At 38.3% G+C, this 25,694-nt stretch overlaps 1 protein-coding gene across 2 annotated transcripts in view; it reads right to left on the bottom strand.

The window, feature by feature from the left end:
• The window catches only part of USP47 (ubiquitin specific peptidase 47), a 148,872-nt gene that overhangs the window by 96,836 nt on the left and 26,342 nt on the right, over window positions 1-25,694 (bottom strand). The window contains exon 2 of one of the 2 annotated variants that reach the window (XM_010592234.3): window positions 237-296. The exons of the other annotated variant lie outside the window; for it this stretch is intronic. Within the exon in view, the coding sequence (XP_010590536.2) occupies window positions 237-296 (60 nt within the window). The remainder of the gene's footprint in view (window positions 1-236; window positions 297-25,694) is intronic. 2 annotated transcript variants of the gene reach the window in all.

Genomic DNA, 25,694 nt, shown 5'->3' on the forward strand with positions numbered 1-25,694 from the left:
AAGCTAAAACAAAGTGGTGTGTGGTTTTTATATCAGTTTTCCCCTTCACTCACTTGTTAAAAATAAACAAACATAAATTCACCTAAGGTGACTTTTTTATTACTAAAATAGGGCAGAAATAAAATAGCCAAACAAGCATAAAACTTAAGACATGCCTTGTTATTAAATAAAAATACTAACATGCCGTTACTTGCTCTGCTGATTATCACGCTAAAGCAATTACATCAGCAGTCTACCTGTAAAAATTTCTTCTTCATTTCATCAAAGATATTTTGTCTGCATCTCCAAAACACATCCTATGGCATATAAGAATAAAATGAGTTACAAATTATTTCTTTAAAATAAAGGGGAAGACAGTGAAATGAGAACAATTAACCTAAGGACATTTTTAAAATAAAATATTTATTAAAATATTAGTACACCATCTAGGGTTTTATTCACAAATAATATTTGTAATTTTTACTTTATGCATCAGTTACTCTTGTAAAGGTTACCAAAGTCCAACGCTATAGTTATAAAGTGTAATATTAACATGGAAAACAGTCACATTTAAACTAAGAATGGTGGCTTCAGAACTGTGTGTAAATCAAATATTCTAAGACAGTATTTTTAGTCAATTGAAGAAACTGCAGGGAAACCAAGAGATTTCTAATTTAGCCAGTTTATAAATTTGGATTTTTCACATGATAGATATGTTTAAAGTTAGGCTGCTTAACATAACCCTTTGCCCCTTCTTTTAACATGAAGCCGTTCTTTGTTATAATAAGACAAGTGTATTTTAATAATAATTAAGAAAATATAAAAGAAAATGATCTATCACCAAGAGATAAACTCTTCAAAAATCTTGGTTTTACATCATTCTACACTTTTTCTATGCATATTTTTCTCCCTCTCTCTCCTTTAGTTATTAAAAAGAGAGCAACTTATACTGCTTTAAAAACTACTTTTTATCACTGACAGGAAACTGAATATTATTCTACATAAACAAAACAAAATTTACACTGCTTGTTCTTGCAATAAAAATATATTTTATTATACTAGCAGTACGTGATATTTTGGAAAGCAACTCCAGAATAACCCCTATAGCAATTGTTAACAATTTGATACATATCCCACCAGAGCCCCTTCCATTTTATGGATATATTTATTATATATCTATTGTTCATCTTTAACCAAATAGGAGCATTTTATACACAATTATTTAAAATGTTCTCCTTGTCCTTCAATATTCATTCACTTTCCACACTAAAATTTAGTTTAAAAAACTACAGTGTTCCATTATATAGACAGCCCATAATTTATTTACCTAATCTACTATTTTGCAGCCCTGGTGGTGCAGTGATTAAGAGCTTGGCTGCTAACCAAAAGTTCAGCAATTCGAATCCACCAGCCACTCCTTGTAAACTCTATAGGGCAGTTCTACACCAACCTATAGGGTTGCTATGAGCCAGAATTGACTTGACAGCAACAGGGTTTTTGGGTTTAATCTACTATCAAGAAGCCCTGGTAGAGCAATGGTTAAGTACTCAGTTGCTAAGCAACTGGATGGTGGTTTGAACTATCACCTGCTCCGTGTGCGAAAAAACCTGGTGATCTGCTGCCACAAAGATTATAGCTTAGGAAGCTCTATGGGGCAGTTATACTCTGTCATATATGGTCACTATGAATCAGCATCAACTGGACAGAACCCAACAACAACAACAATATACTATTAATTGGCATTAAAAAAAAAAATTACCAACAAGTCAATTCTGACTCATGGCAACCCCATGCATGTCAGACTAGAATTGTACTCCATAGAGTCTAAAATGGCTGATTTTTTGGAAGTAGATTACCAGGCCTTTCTTACAAGATGCCTCTGTGTAGACTTGAACCTCCAACCTTTCTAGGTAGCAGCTAAGCACTTCAACTGTTTGTACCACCCAGAAACTCCAGTATTCATTTAGACACTTTCAAATGTTCACTATAGCTATGTACTTTTATACAATTTTTTTTTCCTTAAGACAATTTCCCAATAATCATTAGATCAAAGGATATGTACTCATTTTTAGGATCTTTGATACATGGTGCCAAAGGGCTAACCCTCTCTTCCACAAATAAGTACTGAACTGTAATTATGTGCCAAATGCTGTTCTAGGTGTTGAAAATACAGCAGTGAACCTTGCACTCAAGGACTGTCAATCTACAGTGGGACCTAAACCAAAAAAATCTAAAGCATCACTAGTCTCAGGGTCTTTACATTTCTGTATACTGTACCTGGAACGTGCTCCCCCTATATATCCTCACTTCCTTATCTCCTTTAGTCAAATACCATTGTCGTGGTTTTAAAACACGTCCACAAATCATGTGACGTGCCTCCCAGAAAAAGCAACAGTCAATTCCAGTCCCCTTTAATATAGGCCAGTCTCATGAGTTGGAAGCAACTCGATGACATTTTTTTTTTGGTTCAGTGATTCCCTGTGACAGGGAACATGACTTCCAAGACTGGGTTAGAAAAAGGCAATACGGCTTCCTGGCTCTCTCTCTCAGATGCTCATCCTTGGAAGACAGTCACATGGGAAGGCCATGTGTAGATGGCTTGAGCCACAGCCCAAATGAGATCCCAGCTGACAACCAAGATCAACCACTGTACACGTGACTGAGGAAGCCTTCAGATGATTCCAGCTCCCAGATTTTGAGGTATCCCAGCTGACGCCTAGCAGGGCAGAAACAAGCAGTCCCAGTTCAGCCTTGCCCAAAATGCACATCTCTGAGCGAAATTAATATTTGGTTGTTTTCAGTAACTAGTTGTGGGGTGAACTGTTATACAGCAAAAGATAATCACAATAGTTGGTTCCTCAATGAGGTCTTTTTTTCACCATTCTATTTAAAATTACAATTTTCCACAAAATCCTATCAGGACTCTTCATCCCCTCTTCCTTGCTTCAGTTTTCTCCACAGTACTTACAGCTTTCTAATATATTTCTTTATATTTTACTTGTTTATTGTCTATCTGCAAAAGAAAAAAAAAAAAAAAGCCTTCCACTATGAGTTAAACTAGAGTAGCAAACTGGATTTATCCTCCACCTTAAACAACAAAACAAACTAGATGAAATATATGAAACAATGGTTTTCAAACATCGGACAACAGGTGGCAGAGGACAGTGATTCCTGTGAAAGCGGAAACAAAAAAGGTAAACCCCATGATTGACCCAGCTTGCTGCTCAGACAGAGTTTCCTGGCCACAGTACAGGAAGGTGGAGCCCAGGCAGAGCCTGGCAATCTCCTTGAGTTGAAGAGATGAGATTGGGAGTTCAAGGGGATCATGGGCTGGAATTCACCGAGTAGAGCAGTGGAGAGGAGAGAGCTACACAGACAGCAAGCTCCAGAGATGTGCAAAGAAAGGGCTCCTCCTTGAGTACCCAATGCATACTGGTCAGCTGTGCATGTGGAGGAACTACCCAAGGCAGGGAAGAGAACCACGGAAAAGAATCCCTGGAGCCCACTTAGTTTCCCACCACCCAGAGCAAAAAAATCTCCTAACACGTGGGGCATCAGATAAGAGTGTTGAGTGGTGGAGCTGAAACAGTCCTAGTCTAAAGGCTACTCTGGTCCAATCTTAGAAAGATGAAAAGCAAGCCTTAAAAGAATTAAACTGTTTACAAGTAAATTAAGTGCCTCTGACAAAAAGAATATTTATGTGAATAAAAAATACATAGCTCCCAACAAGGTAAAATTCACAATGTCTGACATCCAATAAAAAATAATCAGACATACGAAGAGGCAGGAAACTACGATCCATAATGAGGAGAAAAATCAATCAATAGAAGTCAATCCAAAAATGGTACAGATGATAGAATTAAAAGATAAGGACACTAAATCAGTTTATAACTATATCCCATTTTTCAAGAGGTTAGAAGAAAACATGTTGAGAAAAATGAAAGATACAAAATAGACCCAATCTGAATTTCTAGAGATGAGAAATAATATCTGAAATGAAAAATACAACAGAAGGGATTAACAGATTAGATACCACTAAAGAAAAAATTAGTGAACTTAAAATACGTATTTTATACACTTTTGGTAGAAAATATAAAAAATAAAACAAAGAAAAAGAAAATAAACAGAGCAACAGAGAACTGTGGGATAACTTAACGGAAACTAATACTGTCTATCTCTAAAACCAAAAAAACTAAACCCAGTGCCGTCGAGTCGATTCCAACTCATAGCAACCCTATAGGACAGAGTAGAACTGCCCCATAGAGTTTCCAAGGACTACCTGGCAGATTCGAACTGCTGACCCTTTGGTTAGCAGCCGCAGCACTTAACCACTACACCACCAGGGTTTCCTGTCTATCTCTACCCCTCCTAAACGTAAACTTTGGAAGGCAGGAATTTTTATCCTTTTGTTTATCCCTATAAAGAAAAGCTGTATCCCCAATGTGTAGAAAAGCCGATGGCATGTAGCGGGTGCTAAATATATATTTGTTGAAGAATGTTTAAATAAGTGATACTGTGCACACACACATATAGTGTGTGTATGAAAAGTGTTATGAAGACAAATAAAGCAGTGTAAAGGGAGAGAATGATGGAGGGAAGAGAAGGGGAAGTGAGGTTGTTATTTTTAAACAGGACAGTTAGGAAAGGCCTCTTTAAGGGGCTGGCATGCGCAAAGAGCCCTGAAGAAAAATGATAAAACAAGCTGTGTGGATGCCTGAAGGAAGGGCAAAATTAGACAATTTTTATTTCTACCAGTAGTGCAATAGTGTTTGATAGTGTACAAATGCACAAAGCAATAGCTTAAATTTCAACATGCTTAAAATGCTCACTAATATCCTCATCAACACAGCAGAAACGTCGGTTTCTTTAATATCTAGCAATCTAAGAGACTGTTGACAATTTAAATTTGACCACCATTTTTGTTCCTAAATCCCAACTCCCTCAAAAGCTTCCTATATAATTAGCATTCCATAAAAATGATAACCATACAACATTCTTTAAAAAATGTTAACTATAAAAATCTGATACAGAACATTAAAATCAATAATTTCTATTAATTCAAGGACCGCATTAATAGATTAAAAATGCAACCCAAATAGATGGTGCCAGCTACCACCAACGACCATCCTGACAGGGAACATAACAGAGAGTCCCTGACGGAGCAGGAGAAAAATGGGGTGCAGAACTCAAACGCATGTAAAAATACAAGACTTTAATGGTCTGACTGACTGGAGGAACCCTTGAAGCCACAGCCCCCGGATGCTCTCTTAACCCAGAAGTAAAACCATTCCTGAAGCCCACTCTTCAGACAAAGATTAGACTGGACTATAAAACAAAAAAATACTCCTGAAGAGTGTGCTTCTTAGTTCAAGCAGATACATGGGACTAAATGGACAGGCCCTGTCCAGAGGCAGGATGAGAAGGCAGAAAGGGACAGAAGCTGGTTGGATGGACATGAGAAACCCAGGGTGGAAAGTGGGAGTGTGCTGTCACGTTATAGGGATTGCAACTAGTGTCACATAACAATATGTGTATAAATTTTTGCAAGAGAAATTAACTTGAGCTGCAAACTTTCACCTAAAGCACAATTTTAAAAAAAAGTTAAAATAAAACGAAAAAAAAAAAAAGCAACCCAGACAGGAGAACATGTTGATAATTCCTGTAGCCAACAAATAACTGAAGGGGTTTGGAAAACAGGATACAAAGTCTCCACAGAATCAGGACCCAAAAGGACTACATCCTTGGTATGAGAGGTAAACTAAAAATAAACTTGGCACTTCCGGGAAGATGGAGTAGACTTACTTTCCCCTATTCCTCCCACTAAGTACAACTAAAAACCCTGGACATTATATATAAAACAAACAAGACTGAATGGTAGAGAGCAGAAAGTAGATCAGCTAGGGATTGTAGAATCCAAAGAATGCACGGTGACAAGCTCTCTGGGTTTTCTTTTTGCCTCATATATCCCAGGCTTGATGTTGAAGAAGTTAAAAACACCAATGGGCACAGAAGAAGAAGAAAAAAAGGACTGCTCTCTGTTGCCAAAGGATCAGGAAAGGGTTAGCCTAGCAAGACAAAAAAATTTAGAAAATAGTCACTCTATTCCAAGCAACCACCACAGAAAAAATTCTGGCCCCAGAGGAAAGGCTGAGTGGGGAAGTTACACATCCATTCGTTTGACCCAGTAATGAGGCACCCCAACAACCCCACTGGGGTATATAAAAGAAGGCCAAGTACAGAGTCAGGACATTCATCCCTGCCAACCAGTAGCAAGTCTCTCCATTGCAGTGTCAGTGCAGACCACTTGGGGGCCTGAACTTTCACCACTACCAGATATAATGAGGCACCTCACACCCTTCCCCCACAGAGGAGGCCAAGTAGAGCGTCAGGACTTTCACCATCATCTAATGGTAAAAATACTTCCCAATTTGTGGTGTGACTGGAAACCATGCAGGGAGTCAAAACTCCCACCTCTGCCCAGTAATAACAGAGTTGCTCCCCTCAGGTGCCAACAAATGCTGAGTGGGCAACCTGGACTTCTATCTCCATCTAACAGTAACAAGCTGTGTCCCTCACTTTCCCTGCCAGAGTGAGATGAGGGGAAAAGAAAAAAAAAATAGGTACCAAAACCAGGAAGTTTAAATAAAATTCAGTATGCCAGAATGTAATACTAAAACGTCCAGGTTTCAATCAAATGGAACACATACCAAGAACCAGGAGATCTTGAATTAAAAAAGATGATCAACAGATGCCAACAAGATGACAGATATGTTAGGATTACCTCACAAATATTTTAAAGCAGCCATGATAAGATTCAACGAACGTTTACGAACATGCATGTAATGAATTTAAAAAACAGGAAAACAAAAGAAATAGAAGATATAAAGAATAACCAAATTGAAACTTCAGAACTGAAAAATACAATAACTGAAATAAAAAGCAAACTGGATGAGCGCAACAAAAGCATGGAAGGGACAGAAGAAACAATCAGCAAACTGGAAGCTAAAACAAGAAAAATTACTCAATCTGAACAACAGAGAAGAAATAAGACTGAGAAAACACAAGGTCTTAGCAACATGCAGAACTATTAGAAAAGATATAAGATATAAGAAATACGGCAAATAACTCCAAATCTCAAACGCAGCAAAAATATACTTCAGGAATGGCCAAGGAATGGATTCAGGGATGAGGTGGAATTCAAGAAATTCACACATGAAGGAAAACTAAGAGAATTTGTCTCCTGTAGACCTACTCTAAAAGGAATGGCTAAAGGAAGGTCTCTAAACAAGAGAAATAACAAAAGGAACCTTGGAACATCCAGAAGGAATAAAGAACAACAGTAAACAAATATGGCTAAACACAATTCACATTTTTTCTCCTTTTAGGTTTTTTAAATATTTGATAGTTGAAGCAAAAATTATAATACTACCTGATGTGGTTATAAACATATAGAGAGGAAATAATTATAAACAAGAGAGGACAAAGGAACACAAAGGGAGGTAAGGTTCCTATATTTCATCCAAACTTATAAAAAGCCAACAACAGTAGAATGCGATAACATAGATATATATAATGTAATATCTAGAGCACCACTAAAAAGCTGTACAAAGAGATACAATCAAGAACACTCCCCATAAAAAAAAAAAATCATTGCCATCGAGTCGATTATGACTCTTAGCGACCCTACAGGACAAAGTAGAACTGCCCCATAAAGTTTCCAAGGAGTGCCTGGTGGATTTGAACTGCCAACCTTTTTGGTTAGCAGTTGTAGCAAGTAACCACTACACCACCAGGGTTTCCAAGAACACTACAGTTAAAGCCGAATTCAAAAACGTGTTCATGTAACCTACAGGAAGGCAGGAAAAGAAAGTAGAAAGGAACAAACAGAAAACAAAAAATAAAATAGCAGACTTAAAAAAAAAAAGGAAAAAACAGAAAACAAAAAATAAAATAGCAGACTTAAGCACTAACATATTATTAACTACATTAAGTGCAAATCATCTAAATATACCAATTAAAAGTGAGATTGGCAGAGTGGATTAAAAACATTACCCAATTCTATGCTATCTATAGAAGTCAAAACTGACTCTACAACACCTAACAACATGCTGCCTATAAGAAACTCACTTCAAATATACAAACAGACTGAAAGTAAAGGATGGAAAAAGACATGTTTCTTAGATATCTAGTGCTGCTATAACACAAATACCACAAGTGGATGGCTTTAACAAAGACAAACCTATTCTCTCAGTCTAGGAGGCTGGATGTCCAAATTCAGGGTGTCAGCTGCAGGGGAAGGCTTTCTCTCTCTGTCAGCTCTGGGGGAAGGTCCTTGTCATCAATCTTCCCTTGGCCTAGGAGCTTCTCAGCATAGGGACCTGGGTCCGAAGGGCGTACTCCCCTCCTGGTTCTTCATTCTTGGTGGTAGGAGGTTCCCCTCTCTCTCTAATTGCATCTCTCTTTTATATCTCAAAAGAGGTTGACTCAAGATACAACCTAATCCTGTTGACTGAGTCCTGCTTCATTAACTTAACTGCCTCTAATCCTGCCTCATTAACTTCATAGAGGTTAGGACTTAACAACACATAGAATAATCACACCAAATCTTAAAAATGGTGGACAACCACACACAATACTGGGGATCAAGGCCTAGCCAAGTTGATGCACATTCGGGCGGGGGGGGGGTGGGGGGGCACAATTCGATCCATAGCGTTATGCAGTAATTATTTCAAAGAAAGCAGGAGTTAATTTTTAAAAAACTGATATCACATAAGATAGACTTCAAAGCAATCAGAGACAGGAACATTACATAATCATAAAAGGGCTCATCTACCAAGAAGACATAGCAATCATATGTATATACGAAATAACGCACCTACAAAATGTGCAAAGCCTAAACTGATAAAACTAAAAGAATTAGACAAATCTACAATTACATGTAGTCCCTGACTCATTACGGGGTTTCATTCCCACAACATCATTGTGAGTCAGTTCTGACATAAGTCAAATACCTTTTTTCTTTCAGTTTTCATTATTATTTTATTATCAATATCTTTACAAATCTGATCTTTGAACACCTGCAAGTGAACATCTGAGAATAACATCAGCAAATTACATGCTGCAACACTGTAATATACATTACTAATAAGATGGGAAACCCTAGTGGCGTGGTGGTTAAGAGCTATGGCTGCTAACCAAAAGTTTGGCATTTCAAATCCACCAGGCGCTCCTTGGAAACTCTATGGGGCAGTTCTATTCCGTCCTATAGGGTTGATATGAGTCGGAATCAACTTGACAGCAACGGATTTTTAATGATAAGATAAAACAAAAAACAAGACGGTCGAAATGTGGTTCGTCATAACTCAAATACACTATAAATTGATATATTACCTACCCGTATATGATAGCAATGGGATTTTGGTTTATACTACCTGTACAGCTGGAGACTTCAATACCTGTCTCTCGACAATTGACAGAACAACTAGACAGAAAATCAGCAATGATATACAACTCAATACCATCAACCAATAGGATCTAATCAACATTTATAAAACGCTCCAACCAACGACAGCAGATAAAGCACTCTTTTCAAATGCCCATGGAACATATATCAGAACAGACCACCTCCTAGGCCATAAAACAAACTTCAACAAATTTAAAAGATCTGAAATCATACAGATTAATTCTCTCAACACAATGGTATCAAAGAAAATCTAAATAAATGGAGAGAGATACTGTGTTCATACACTGGAAGACTCGAAATAGTAAAGATGAATATACACATTTAACCCAAGTCCTATCCAAAAATCACAGCAAGATTTTTTGACAATATAGACATGATTAATTTAAACAACAACAAAAAAATAATAATACCAGTTAGTATGAAAAGGCAAAGAAATTAGAATAGCTAAAAGGATTTTGAAAAAGAATAGTAAAGTGGAAGTAATCAGTCTACCCATTTTAAAAGGTCTTATTATATAGCTGCTTGGAAACTCTATGGGGCAGTTCTACTCTGTCCTACAGGGTTGCTAAGAGACGGAATTGACTCAATGGCAACAGGGTTTTCTTTTAATAGGTAAAAAAATAAACCTTGACCTAAGCCTTGCATAAAATTTATCTGAAAATAGATCATGGACTTAAATGTAAACCACAAAACTTTAGGGAAAAAAATCAAGAAAATCTTCCAGATCTAGGGCTAGGCAATGAGTTCTTAGACTTGATACTAAAAGCATGAGCCATAAAAGGAAAATTTGATTAACTGGTGTTTCATCAAAATTGAAAATATTTATTCTGAGAAAACCCTGTTGTGAGGACGAAAAGATAAGCTAAAGTTTAGGAGAAAATATTTGCAAACCACATATTCAACAAAAGACTAGTATCTAGAATACATAAAGAAGTCTCAAAACTTAAAGAGTAGAAAAGCAGACAATCCAATCTAAACACAGATAGAAGACATGAAGAGAGATTTCAATGAAGAGCATAAGCAGATGGCAAATAAGCACAAGAAAAGGTCTTCAACATCACTAGGGAACCCAGTGCTATCGAGTCGATTCCGACAGTGAAAGACATATTAAAACCACAATGAAATATCACCACACCTATGACAGTGGTTAAAATGAAGAGTAACACCACCAAATGCTGGCAAGGAAGCAGAGAAACTGAATCTCTCATATACTTATGGTGGCAATGTAAAATGTAACAGCTACTCTGCAATATAGTCTGGAAGTATCTTTTAAAACTAAACATGCAACTACCATACATCCCAGCAACCACACCCTTTGGCTTTCATCACAGAGAGATGAAGAATTATGTTCATACAAAAACTGATACATCAATGTTTACAGAAGCTTTATTCACAATAGCCAAAAACTACAAAAAACCCAGATGAACTTTAACAGGTGAATGGTTAAACTGTGGTACTGCCATGCCATGGACTACTACTACTCAGCAATAAGAAGGAATGAACTATTGATACACACAACAACCTGGACAAATCTCCAGAAGCTTACGCTGAATGAGAAAAACCAATCCAAAAGATGGCATACCTTATGATTCCATTTATGTAATATTCTTGAAAGGGCAAAAGCATAGTAATGGAGAGCAGGATTAGTGATTGCTAGAGATTAAGGAGGGGGTGGAAAGGAAGTGGGTGTGACTATAAAAGGGCAACAGGATGAGGGACCCTTCTGGTGATAAAAATGTTCTATATCTTGACTATATCATTGTCAATATCCTGGTTATGATACTGAACTACTGTTTTGCAAGATGTTACCACTGGAGAAAACTGGGTAAAGGGTACAAGAGATGTCTCCAGTATCAATTCTCACAATTACATGTGACTCTACAATCATCTCAAAATAAAAAATTTAATTAAAAAACAATAAGCCTACCTTTCCTACATTATAAAATAAATACCAGTATGCTTCGAGAAATGAGAGAGGTTTGAAAGTATATGTAGATGTTATCAAGCTTTTAAAAGTACCAAACACAATTCCTAGGAAAAAATATAGTCACAGAAATAAAAAATATAAAGTCTAGGAGGTGGGGCCAAGATGGTAGAGTAGTCAGATGCTTCTGGTGAACCCTCTTACAACAAAGACCTGAAAAAATAAGTGAAAAAACTACATTTATGACAAGCTAGAAGCCCTGAACATCAAAGGCAAAGTCAGAAAACACACTGAGCAGCAGGGGAAGAGAGAGACGGTTCAGAAGCGGACAGGAACTGCCAGACCTGAATCCTCGGGAACGCTCAGGCACCATTCCTGAGAGTGGCTGCGGGCAGCTGGTGGTAGCGTTCGGCCACAGTTCCCTTAGGGAGAAACATCCAGTCACACAGCCTACTCACACCTCCAGAACCAAAGAAGAACGGCGCTACTGGCAAAAGCTAGGTACTTGCATATATTTACGGCATTGGAGGAGGAAAAAATTCAAAATTGGGGAAAGGATAATCTGCTAGCTCCACTAACCTGGTGAGCTCAGGACAGAGGCGGGTCCCATCCAGGCATAAACAGTCCATGGACTTTGAATACCTTTCCCCCCTGCATGGACCTGTTTAGGCCATTGTTGGCAGACTGCAACTGTTTCAGCTGTGTGCTGGACAGGTGGGTGTTTGATGCTTGACACCACTTTGCCTATAAAACAGGGTACTCAACTACCCACATCAGGGGCCTAAGGGCTGGTGGCTCCATTCAAGTAACCCAGCCATCCACAACTGGAGTCCAAGGATAACTGGTACCTCCCAGTCCTTACAAACAAAAGCATTGGGTGCCCATGGTCCATCTGCAGAACCCACCCACCTGTGTGCTCTAGGGAACAGGGACGCAGTTTCCTCACAGACACTTGGGGGATGGTTGTCAGCCACCCCCCCCCCCGCTGCCTTGTTCAGAGCATGACCCCCTGTTGAAACCAGATACCAGTACCTACACCAAGCACCCCTGCCCCCTAAGACAGCAGGACAGAGCCTGTACCACACACTTGATGACCAACTACCTGGACACATGAGCTGAATCCACACAAGAAAAGTGAACGGACTCCTAGGCTCATACACCTGGTAACAGCTCTGGCCATCTGGTGATAGGACATTAGAGTTTCAAAGGTGAAAATAATCAAGCTAGCTCACTCAAGCAACCTATTTGGGCATATCAAAACAAAACAAAGCAAGAAAGTACGATACAGTAAACAAACTAATATAGCAACTTATAGATGGCTCGGAGGCAACAGCCAGTATCAAATCACAGAAAGCAGCAGACCATGATCACTTCAACAATCTCTCAAAGCAAAGATTCAAGGGATCTTCTGGATGAAGGTGCTTCCTGGAATTACCAGATGCAGAATACAGAAGATTAATATACAGAACCCTTCGAGACATCAGGAAGGAAATCAGGCAATTCGCAGAACAAGCCAAGGAACGTACAAAGCACTTGAAGAAATCAAAAAGGTTATTCAAGAACATAATGAAAAATTTAATAAGCTGCAAGAATCTACACAGAGATAGCAATCAGAAATTCAGATGATTAACAATAAAATTACAGAATTAGACAGCTCAACAGAAAGTCAGAGGAGCAGAACTGAGGAAGTAGAAGGCAGAATTTGTGAGATTGAAGATAAAGTACTTGCCACCAATATACCTGAAGAAAAATCAGACAAAAGAATTCTAAAAAATGAAGAAATCCTAAGAATCATGTGGGACTCTTATCAAGAGAAATAACCTACGAGTCACTGGAGTACAAGAGCAGGGAGAGATAACAGAAAATACAGAGAGAATTGTTGAGGATTTGTTGGCAGAAACATCCCTGATATCGTGAAAGATGAGATCTATTCAAGATGCTCACCAAACTCCACATAAGGTAGATCTTAAAACAAAGTCACCAAGACATATTATAAGGAAACTTGTAAAACCAAAGATAAAGAGAGAATTTTAAGAGCAGCTAGGGATTAACGAAAAGTCACCTACAAGGGAGAGTCAATAAGAATAAGCTCAGACTACTTGGCAGAAACCATTGCAGGCAAGAAGGCAGAGGGACGACTAATATAAAGCACTGAAGGAAAAAAACTGCCAACCAAGAATCATATATGGAGCAAAACTGTCTCTCAAATATGAAGGCAAAATTAGGAGATTTCCAGATGAACAGAAGTTTATGGAATTCGTAAAAACAAGACCAAAACAAATACTAAACGGAGCTCTCTGGTTACAAAATCAGTAATATCAGATATCAGCCCAAGACTAGAACACTGGACAGAGTAATCAGATGTCAAACCAGATAGGGAAATCACAAAAATAAATCAAGATGGAAAAAAAAAGCTCAAAAAAGGGTAACAGCGATGTGATTATGTAAAAGAAGATAACATTAAAAGAATAAAGACGGACTAAGAAATGTAGTCATAGATCTTTCATATGGGGAGGAAGACAAGGCGATGCAAAGAAATAAAAGTTAGGTTTATACTTAGAAAAATAGGGGTAAATATTAAGGTAACCACAAAGGAGACTAACAATCCTGCTCATCAAAATAAACTACAAGAAAAAAATAGAGACTGAGCAGAAACGAAATCAACTCCAACGAAAAAGAGGAAAAGACAATATATACAGATAGGCTACTTGGCACAAAAAAATTAGGTGGGAAAAAGAAACACCAACAATAAACAAAAAAAGACATCAAAATGACAGCACTAAACTCATACCTATCCATAATTACGTTGAATGTAAATAGAATAAATGTACCAATACAGAGACAGAAAGTGGCAGAATGGATAAAAAGACATGATCCGTCTGTATGCTGTCTACAAGAGACACACCTTAAACTTAGGGACACAAACAAAAAACTCAAAGGATGGAAAAAAATACATCAAGCAAACAACAAACAAAAAAGAGCAGGAGTGACAATTTCTGACAAAATAGACTTTAAAGTTAAATCCACAACAAGGATACAGAAGGACATTATATAATGATTAAAGGGAGAATATACCAGGAGGATACAACCATATTAAATATTTATGTACCCCATGACATGGCTGCAAGATACATAAAACAAACTCTAACACCATTGAAAAGTGAGATAGACAGCTCCACAATTATAGTAGGAGACTTCAACACACCACTTTTGGTGAAGGACAGAACATCCAGAAAGAAGCACAATAAAGACACAGAAGATCAAAATGTCATGATCAACCAACTTGACCTCACAGACATATCCAGAACACACCACCCAACAGCAGCCAAGTATACTTTCTTTTCCAACGCACATGGAACATTCTCTAGAATAGACCACATATTAAGTCATAAAGCAAGCCTTAGCAGAATCCAAAACATTGAAATATTACAAAGCGTCTTCTCTGACCATAAGGCCATAAAAGTAGAAACCAAAAACAGAAAAAGCAAGGAAAAGAAATCAAACACTTAGAAACTGAACAATATCCTGCTGAAAAATGACTGGGTTATAGAAGACATCAAGGATGGAATAAACAAATTCATTGAATCCAAGAAGAATGAAAACACTTCCTATCAGAACCTTTGGAACACAGCGAAAGCAGTGCTCAGAGGACATTTGATATCAATAAGTGCACACATACAAAAAGAAGGGCCAAAATCAAAGAATTATCCCTACAACTTGAACAAATAAAAAGAGAGCAACAAAAGAAACCCTCAGGCACCAGAAGAAAGCAAATAATAAAAATTAGAGCAGAATTAAATGAAACAGAGAACAGAAAAACCATTGAAAGAGTTAACAAGACCAAAAGCTGGTTCTCTGAAAAAGTTAACAAAATTGATAAACCACTGGCCAAACTGACAAAAGAAAACCGCAGAGGAAGCAAATAACCTGAATAAGAAATGAGATGGGTGATATTACAACAGATCCAACTGAAATTAAAAGAATCATATCACATTACTACAAAAAACTGTACTCTAACAAATTTGAAAATCTAAAAGAAATGGATGAATTCCTAGAAACACACCACCTACCTAAACTAACACAAACAGAGGCAGAACAACTAAATAAACCCATAAGAAAAGAAGAGATTGAAAAGGTAATCAAAAAACTCCCAACATAAAAAAAGCCCTGGCCCAGAAGGCTTCGCTGCAGAGTTCTACCGAACTTTCAGAGAATCGTTAACACCACTCCTACTGTAGGTATTTCAGAGCATAGAAAAGGATGGAATACTCCCAAACTCATTCTATGAATTCAGCATATCCCTGATATCAAAACCTGGGGAAGACACCACAGAAAAAGAAAATTACACAACTATATTCCTCATGAACTTAGATGCAAAAATCTTCAACAAAATTCTAGCCAACAGAATTCAACAACATATCAAAAAAAATAATTCGCCATGACCAAGTGGGATTCATACCAGGTATGCAGGGGTGGTTCAACATGAAAAAAAAAAAAAAAAAACCTAATGTAATCCATCATATAAATATAAGACAAGAGCCACATGATCTTATCAACTGATGCAGAAAAGGCATTTAACAATGTTCAACACCTATTCACGATAAAAACTCTCAGCAAAATAGGAATAGAAGGAAAATTCCTCAACATAGTAAAGGGCATTTATACAAAGCCAACAGCCAACATCATCTTAAATGGAGAGAGTCTAAAAGCATTTCCCTTGAGATTGGGAACCAGACAAGGGGGCCCTTTATCACCTCTCTTATTCAATATTGTGCTGGAGGTCCTAGCCAGAGAAATTAGGCTAGATAAAGAAATAAAAGGCAACCAGATTGGCAAGGAAGAAGTTAAAGTATCTCTATTTGCAGATGATGCGATCTTATACACAGAATACCCTAAAGAATCCTCAAGAAAACTACTGAAACTAATAGAAGAGCTCAGCAGAGTATCAAGATACAAGTTAAACATACAAAAATTAGTTGGATTCCTCTACACCAACAAAAAGAATATTGAAAAGGAAATCACCAAATCAATACCATTTACAGTAGCCCCCAAGAAGATAAAATACTTAGGAATAAATCTCACCAGAGACATAAAAGACCTATACAAAGAAAACTACAAGACACTACTGCAAGAAACCAAGAGACCTATATAAGTGGAAAAACATACCTTGCTCATGGACAGGAAGATTTAACATTGTAAAAATGTCTATTCTGCCGAAAGCCATCTATAGCTACAACACAATTCCGATCCAAATTCCAATGACATTTTTTAATGAAACGGAGAAACAAATCACCAATTTCCTATGGAAGGGAAAGAGGCCCTGGATAAGTAAAGCATTACTGAAAAAGAAGAACAAAGTGGGAGGCCTCACTCTACCTGATTTTAGAACCTATTATTCCACCACAATGGTCAGAACAGCCTGGTACTGGTACAACAACAGATACATGGACCAATGCAAGAGAACTGAGAATACAGACATAAATCCACCCGCGTATGAGCAGCGGATATTTGACAAAGGCCCAAAGTCAGTTTAATGGGGGAAAAGACAGTCTCTTTAACAAATGGTGCCAACATAACCAGATATCCATCTGCAAAAAAATGAAACAAGACCCATACCTTACACCATGCACAAAAACTAACTTAAAATGGATCAAAGACCTAAATATAAAATCTAAACGATAGATATTATGGAAGAAAAAGTAGGGACAATGCTAGAGCCCTGATACATGGCATAAACAGTATACAAAACATAGCTAACAATGCAGAAGAGAAACTAGGTAACTGGGAGCTCCTAAAAATCAGACACCTATGCTCATTCAAAGACTTTACCAAAAGAGTACAAAGATTACCTACTAAAAAAAAGAATCACTGGGAAAAAGTTTTTAGCTATGGCTTTTCTGATCAGCATCTGATCTCTAAAGTCTACATGATACTGCAAAAACAACTACAAAAAGACAAATAACCCAATTAAGGAAATGGACAAAAGTTATGAACAGGCACTTCACTAAAGAAGACATTCAGGTAGCTAACAGATACATGAGGAAATGCTCACGATCATTAGCCATTAGAGAAATGCAAATCAAAACTACAATGAGACTCTATCTCACACCAACAAGGCTGCCATTAATCCAAAAAACACAAAATAAAAAATTTTGGCGAGGTTGTGGAGAGACTGGGACACTTATACACTGCTGGTGGGAATGTAAAATGGTACAACCACTTTGGAAATCGATTTAGCACTTCCTTAAAAAACTAGAACTACCATAGGATCCAGCAATCCCACCCCTTGGAATATATCCTAAAGAAATAAGAGCCTTTACATGAACAGATATATGCACACTCATGTTCACTGCAGCACTGTTTACAATAGCAAAAAGATGTAAGCAACCAAGGTGCCCATCAACGGATGAATGGATAAATAAATTATGGTATATTCACATAATGGAATACTACGAATCCATAATGAACAATGATGAATCTGTGAAACATTTCATAACATGAGCGAATCTGGAAGGCATTATGCTGAGTGAAATTAGTTAGCTGCAAAAGGTCAAATATTGTATGAGACCACTATTATCAGAACTCGAAAAACAGTTGAACCAGAGAAGAAAATATTCTTTGACGGTTAAGAGAGTGGGGAGGGAGGGAGGGAGAGAGGTTTTCACTAATTAGATAGTAGATAAGAACTATTTTTAGGTGAAGGGAAAGACAGCTCACCAAATACAGGAGAGGTCAGCACAATGGCACTAAACCAAAAGCAAAGAAGCTTCTTGAATAAACTGAACTCTTCCAAGGTCAGCGTAGCAGGGACAGGGGTTTGGGGACCATGGTCTCTGCGGACATCTAAGTCAATTGGCGTAAGAAAATCTATTAACAAAACGTTCTGCATCCCACTTTGGAGAGTGGCGTCTGGGGTCTTAAACACTAGCAAGTGGCCATCTAAGATGCATCAATTGGTCTCAACCCGCCCGGAGCAAAGGAGAATGAAGAACACCAAAGACACATGGTTATTATGAGCCCAAGAGACAGAAAGGGCCACAAAAACCAGGGGCCCCATCAGCCTGAGACCAGAAGAACTAGATGGTGCCCGGCTACAACAGATACCTGCCCTGACAGAGAACCCCTGCGGGAGCAGGAGAGCAGTGGGATGCAGGCCCCAAATTCTTGTAAAAAGACCAGACTTAATGGTCTGACTGAGACTAGAAGAACCCCAGAAGTCATGGTCCCCAGACGTTTTGTTAGCCCAAGACAGGAACCATTCCCAAAGACAACTCTTCAGACAGGGATTGGGCTGGACTATGGGATAGAAAATGAAACTGGTGATGAGTGAGCTCCTTGGATCGAGTAGACACATGAGACTATGTGGCAGCTCCTGTTTGGAGAAGAGATGAGAGGGCAGAGGGGGGCTGAAGCTGGCCGAATAGACAGGAAAATAGAGAGTGGAGGGAATGTGTGTGCTGTCTCATTAGAGGGAGAGCAACTGGGAGTATATAGCAAGGTGTATATAAGTTTTTGTATGAGACTGACTTTGTAAACTTTGACTTAAAGCAAAATTAAAATTAAAAAAAAAATAAAGTCTAATAACATATTTACAATATTTGAAAGAACAACTGGTTAACTCCACACAGAACAAAAGGAATTTCCTAATTTAGTGACACAGAGATGGAAAACATTAGAACATTTAGAGACATAAAGGATAGGATTAAAAAAATCTACTGTCATTGAGTCAGTCAATTCTGACTCAGAGCAACCCCATAAGGTTTCCAAGGTTATAAATCTCTATGGAAGCAGACTGGCACATCTTTCTCCCAAGGAGCTGCTGCTGGTTTTGAACTGCCAACCTCTCGGTTAGCCATCGATCGCTTCTGAAGATCTACTATATATCCGGGGGGGAGAGAGAGAGAATGTGGGCAGAGAGGATATCAAGTACATAATGGCTAAGAACTTCCAAGAACTAACGAAAGATACTAACTTATAGATTCAAGGAGCCTAACAAATCTCAGAGAATAGCTTAAATGCATCCAGAGAGAAATGGCAGATTACCTTATAAGAGACAACAGTTACAGCAACAGGTGACAGCTGATTTCACAACAGCAAAAATAGAAGCCAGGAGACTGGAGCACAGTATCTTCAATGTTCTGAGAGAAAACTGTTAGTCCAGGATTCTATATATATATAGCAAAAATATCTTTTTAAGAATGCAAAAACAGAGGTTTTTGCCAATTGCAGACCCTCACCAAAGAAACTCCTAAAAGATGTACACAGAAAGATAAGTGATTATAGAGGGAAAGTAATGAATCCTACCCTGATGACAGTGAAGCTGACTTGATTTCTACTAAACTGCTACTCTGGTGCCATGATCCTAACATGTCCACCGTGAAGATGGTTTCCTAGGACATACACATACAAGCCTAAATAATTAGCTCAGATATGGCCAGCTAAACAGAAGCACTGAGAGGCTTTGCTTTTCAAATAGGGGACAGAGACTGTTAATGGGTTTCAGCTTTATAAAACCTACCACATTTCCCTCTCCTGGCCCTTGAGCCTTATCCTTCACCCTGTCTACAGTAACCTCTGTGTTGTTGTTTTAAGTTGCCATCAAGCTGATTTCAACTCATATTGGAAGCAGACTGCCAGGCCTGTCTTCCAAGGTGCTTCAGGGTGGGTTCAAACCACCAACCCTTCAGCTAGTGCTTAAGGGACTCCATGTACCAAAAAAAAAAAAAAATCTGTTGTCATCAAGTCAATTTCAATTCATAGTGACCCTACAGGACAGAGTAGAACTGCCCCATAGTATTTCCAAGAATTAAGCACTCAGCTGCTAACCAATAGGTTGATGGTTCAAACCCACCAGCCCACTCTGCAGGACAAAGACGTGGCGGTCGACTTCCATAAAGATTTACAGCCTTGGAAACCCTATGAGGCAGTTCTACTCTGTCCTATAGGGTCGCTAAGAGTTGGAAATCAATTCAACAGCAATGGGTTTGGGTTTTTTGGTTCGGTAATCTTTACAAAAGCAGACTGCCATATCTTTCTCCTGTGGAGCAGCTGGTGCACTCAAACCGCCAATGTTCAGGTAGCAGCTGAGTGCTTTAACCACTCTGCCACCAGGGATCCTGGATCTAATGCTCTGTTTGGCAGTAAAACTTTTACTTAGTGCTTAATCTTTGGTCCCAAAGACTTTACTTTCTCTTTAATAAAGGAGTGAGATACAAAAAGAAACTAATAGCAAAGAAAGTGGTAAATACATGGGTAAATCCAAAAAAAGTCTTCTGTGTTTAGAAAAGATAAAATTAAACTATACCATGTAAGTGAGAATGTTATTGGAATTAAAACATTCTAACATCCTTACACTATTCAGAAGAAAATTAAAAATGATAATTAATTTTGGACTTTGGTAAATGTACATATTAAATTACACAGACACTAAAACAAGTGTCTTAGTCATCCAGTGCTGCTATAAACAGAAATGCCACAAGTGGATGGCTTTAACAAACAGAAATTTATTTCTTCACAGTAAAATAGGTTAAAAGTCCAAATTCAGGGCATCAACTCCAGGAGAAGGTTTTTTCTTTCTGTAGGCCTTCTCACCAGTCTTCTCCCAGACTAGGAGATTCTCTATCCAGGGACCCCAGATCCAAAGGGGGTGCTCTGCTTTCTTGGTGGTATGAGGTCCCCACTCTCTGCTTGCTTCCCTTTCCTTTTATCTCTTGTAAAACAAAAGGTTGGTGCAGGCCGCACTCCAGGGAAACTCCCTTTACATTGGATCAGGAATGTAACTTTAGTAAGGGTGTTACAACCCCACCCTAATCTTCTTTAACCTAATATTACAATCACAAAATGGAGGACAACCACACAATACTAGGAATCATGGCCTAACCAAGTTGACATGTATTTTGCGGGGGGGGGGGGGGGGGGCACAATTCAATCCATGACAAAGAGAAACATTAAGCAACTTCCAAAATTACAGAGAAATAAAAAATGGAATGATAATGATCTCTGGAAGCTGTAAATATTACCTTATATGGCAAAGGGTCTTTGCAAATGTAATTAAATTAAGGATCTTGAGATGAAGAGATTACCCTGTGCTATCATGATTTTATGGCCCTACATGCCATCACAAATGTCCTCATAAGAGAGAAGCAAAGGAGATTTTACACACACCAGAGGAGAAGGTGATGGGAAGACACAGCAGAGATATTTGAAGATCCTGGCCGTTAGGACTGGAGTGATGCAGCCACAAACCAAGGAAAGCTTGCAGCCACTAGAAGCTGAAAGAGGCAAGGAACAGATTTTCCTCTAGAGCCTCTGGAGGAGTATGGGCCTGTTGACACCTTGGTTTCAGCCCAGTGATGATGGTGTCTGATTTCTGGCACCCACAACTATGAAAGAATAAATTTCTGTTGTTTTAAGCCACCAAATTTGTACTAATTTGTTATGAGGCACAAGAAACTAATACAGATAATGAGAAAATAGAAAGCACAGAACGAGATGGGAGAAAGCACAAAATAACAATAATTAAAATAAATATAAATATTTGATCCAATTAAAAGGCAAACACTCCAAGACTGTATTTTAAAATAATACAGAGAAATGGGGTTTTACTAGAGGCTAAAACGTTGTTAGTTGCCATTAAGTCAATTTTGATTCATGGCAACCCCGTGTGTGTCCGAGTAGAACTGTGCTCTATAGAGTTTTCAGTGCTGTGACCTTTCAAAAGCAGATGTTCAGAAGCAGATTGCCAGGCTTGTCTTCCAAAATGCCTAAAGGTGGGTTCAAACCACTACTCTTTCAGCTGGGAGTCAAGCACTTAACCATTTGTGCCACCCAGTAATACAGATATATGCTGTTTCCTAGAGACGAAAACATAAGGATATAAAAATGCTGAAAGTTAAAGGATGAAAAAAGAATATGAAAACTAACCAAAAGAAAGCTGGTATAGCTACTTTGGACAAAATAAAACTACAGGGCAAAAAAACAAAAAAAAGTGTTTATTACTAGAAAGAGGTTCATAACATAATGTTGAGTCAATTTTTCAGAAAGATTTAACAATTTTAAACCTGTATACATCAATTACAATAGCTTCAAAACATGCAGAGCAAAAATTGATAGCAACTGTATGCAAATGAATGATTCACCAATTCTACCTTTAAAAACGCTATAAGCGTATGGACCCCAGACACCCTTTCGGTTCAGTAATGAAGTCACTCCCGAGGTTCACTCTTCAGCCAAAGATTAGACAGACAGGCTCATAAAACAAAACGAGCCTAAAGGGGCACACCGGTCCAGGGGCAAGGACTAGAAGGCAGGAGGGAACAGGAAAGCTAGTAATAGAGAACCCAAGGTCAAGAAAGGAAAATGTTCACATGTCGTGTGGTTGTTAACCAATGTCATGAAACAATATGCGTACTAACTGTTTAATGAGAAACTAGTTAGTTCTGTAAACCTTCACCTGAAGTACAATAAAAAAAAAAAAAGACTCAACTAAAAAATGGGCAAAGGAAATGAACAGACACTTTACCAAAGAAGACATTCAAGCAGCCGACAAACACATAAGGAAATGCTCACGATCTCTAGATCTCTAGCCATTAGGGAAATGCAAATCAAAACCACAATGAGATACCACCTCACCCCCTCATTATTGGCAAGAATCAATAAAACAGGAGATAACAAATGTTGGAGAGGCTATGGGGAGATCAGAATTTTATGCACTGCTGGTGAGAATGCAAAATGATACAACCATTTTGGAAAACGATCTAGTGCTTCCTTAGAAAGCTAGAAATAGAAATACCATATGCTCCAGCAATCCTCCTCCTAGGAATATATCCTAGAGAAAAAAAGAGTCATCACATGAATAGACATATGCATACCCATGTTCACTGTGGCACTGTTCACAATAGCAAAAAGATGGTAACAACCTAGATGCCCATCAACAGATGAATGGATAAACAAACTGTGGTACATCCATACAATGGAGTATTACTCAAATATAAAGAATAACAATGAATCTGTAAAGCATCTCATAACATGGATGACTCTGAAGGGCATTATGCTGAGTGAAATAAGCCAATCACAAAAGGACAAATATTGTATGAGGCCACTACTGTAAAAACTCATGAAAAGGTTTATATACAAAAAGAAACAATCTTTGATGGTTACAAGGGAGATGAGGTGGGAATGCAAAAACGCTTATTAGACAACAGCTAAGTGGAAACTTTGGTGAAGGGTAAGACAGTACACAATACTGGGAAAGCCATCGCAACCTGTACAATGCAAGGTCATGGCAGCTCCACAGACACATTCAAACTCCCTGAGGGGCTGAACTGCTGGGCTGAGGGCTGTGGTGACATGGTCTCGGGGAACATCTAGCTCAATTGACATAACATAGTTTATAAAGAAGATGTTCTATATTCTACTTTGGTGAGTAACATCTGGGGTCCTAAAAGCCTGTTAATGGCCATCTAGGATACTCCACTGGTCTCACCCATTCGGGAGCAAGGAAGAATGACGAAAACTAAAGATACAAGGGAAAGATTAGCCCAAAGGACTAATGGGCCACATCTACCACAGCATCCATGAGACTGAATCCAGAATGAGATGGTGCCCAGCTACCACCACTGACTGCGCTGACAGGGATCACAATAGAGGGTCCCAGACAGAGCTGGAGAAAAATGGAGAACAAAATTCTAACTCAAAAAGAAAAGACCAGACTTGCTGGCCTGACAGAGACTAGAGATACCCTGAGAGTATGGCCCCTGGACACCCTTTCAGCTTAGTAATGAGGTCACTCCTCAGGTGCATCCTTCAGCCAAAGATTGAACAGGCTCACAGAACAAAACAAGATTAAAGGGGCATACCAGTGCTGAGGCAGAGACTGGAAGGCAGGCGGGAACAGGAAAGCTGGTAATAGGAAACCCAGGATTAAGAAGGAAGAGTGTTAACATGTCATGGGGTTGTTAACCAATGTAACAGAACAATGTGTGTACTGTTTGATGAGAAACTAGTTTGTTCTGTAAACCTTCATCTAAAGTACAACAAAAAAAGAAAAAAAAATGCTTTAAGCCTGTCTTAGTCATCTAGTGCTACTATAACAGAAATACCACAAGTGGACAGCTTTAACAAAGAGAAATTCATTCTCTCACAGTCAAGTAGGCTACAAGTCCAAATTCAGGGCATCGGCTTCAGGGGGAGGCTTTCTCTCTCTATTGGCTCTGGTCAAGGGGCTTCTCAGAGCAGGGACCCTGGGTCCAAAGGAGATGTTCTGTTCCTGGCACTGCCTTCTTGGTGGTACGAGGTTCACCCATGTCTCTCTATTCAATTCTTTTATATCTCAAAAGAGATTGGCTTAAGACACTATCAAATCTTATAGATATCACTATAAATGCCGTTAATCCATCTCGTTAACATCACAGGGAAATCACATCAACGATAAAATGGCAGACAATCATACAACACTGGGAATCATGACCTAGACAAGCTGACAGATATTTTTTGGGGACACAACCCAATCCATGACAAAGCCATTTACTGACAAGGAAAAATATTCAATATATATTGCTAAGAAATAATGTTTGCCTCAAAACATGTAACGTAATAGCATTTTAAAAAAGACTGTACTAGAGAGCGGAGGGAAATGAACAGAAAAAAAAAAAATTACACCAAAATGTTAGCGTTCATGTCTTTGAGGGTTAGAATTAGAGGTGATTTTGTTTTTAGAATTTAAATCATAAGAAAGAAACCTGGCAACTTGAGTTAACTTACATATAATGTAAATGTTTAAAAGTGTTTGTCCTATTCCCATCCACCCAATCAAAAGAGACAAAAACAAAAACACAATTTAAAAAAAAAAAGAAAGAAATTTACCTAGGCAGCAGTACACATGAAAAAGATGTGGGGAATTTTCAAGTTTTTATACTATTAGTGTAAGGAACCTTGGTGGGGCAACTGTTCAATGCTCAGCTGCTAATCAGAAGATTGACGGTTCGAACCCACGCAGCAGATTCATAGGAAAAAGACCTGGTGATCTGCTCCTGTAAAGATTACAGCCTAGAATACCCTATGGGACAGTTCTCAAAATCAACAGCACCTAAGGACAACAACATACTCTTAGTGTGTACAAACAGATTAATATGTCTACAGACAACAAAAGCCATGGTATTTTCAATTGCCTCATATGCGTATGAAAGATAGACAATGAATAAGGAAGACCAAAGAAGAAATGATGCCTCTGAATTATGGTGTTGACCAAGGATACTGAATATACTGTGGACTGCCAGAAGAACGAATAAATCTGTCTTGGAAGAAGTACAGCCAGAATGCTGCTTAGAA

The sequence above is a fragment of the Loxodonta africana genome, chromosome 7 (genome assembly GCF_030014295.1).
Source record: "Loxodonta africana isolate mLoxAfr1 chromosome 7, mLoxAfr1.hap2, whole genome shotgun sequence".
Classification (NCBI taxonomy): domain Eukaryota; kingdom Metazoa; phylum Chordata; class Mammalia; order Proboscidea; family Elephantidae; genus Loxodonta; species Loxodonta africana.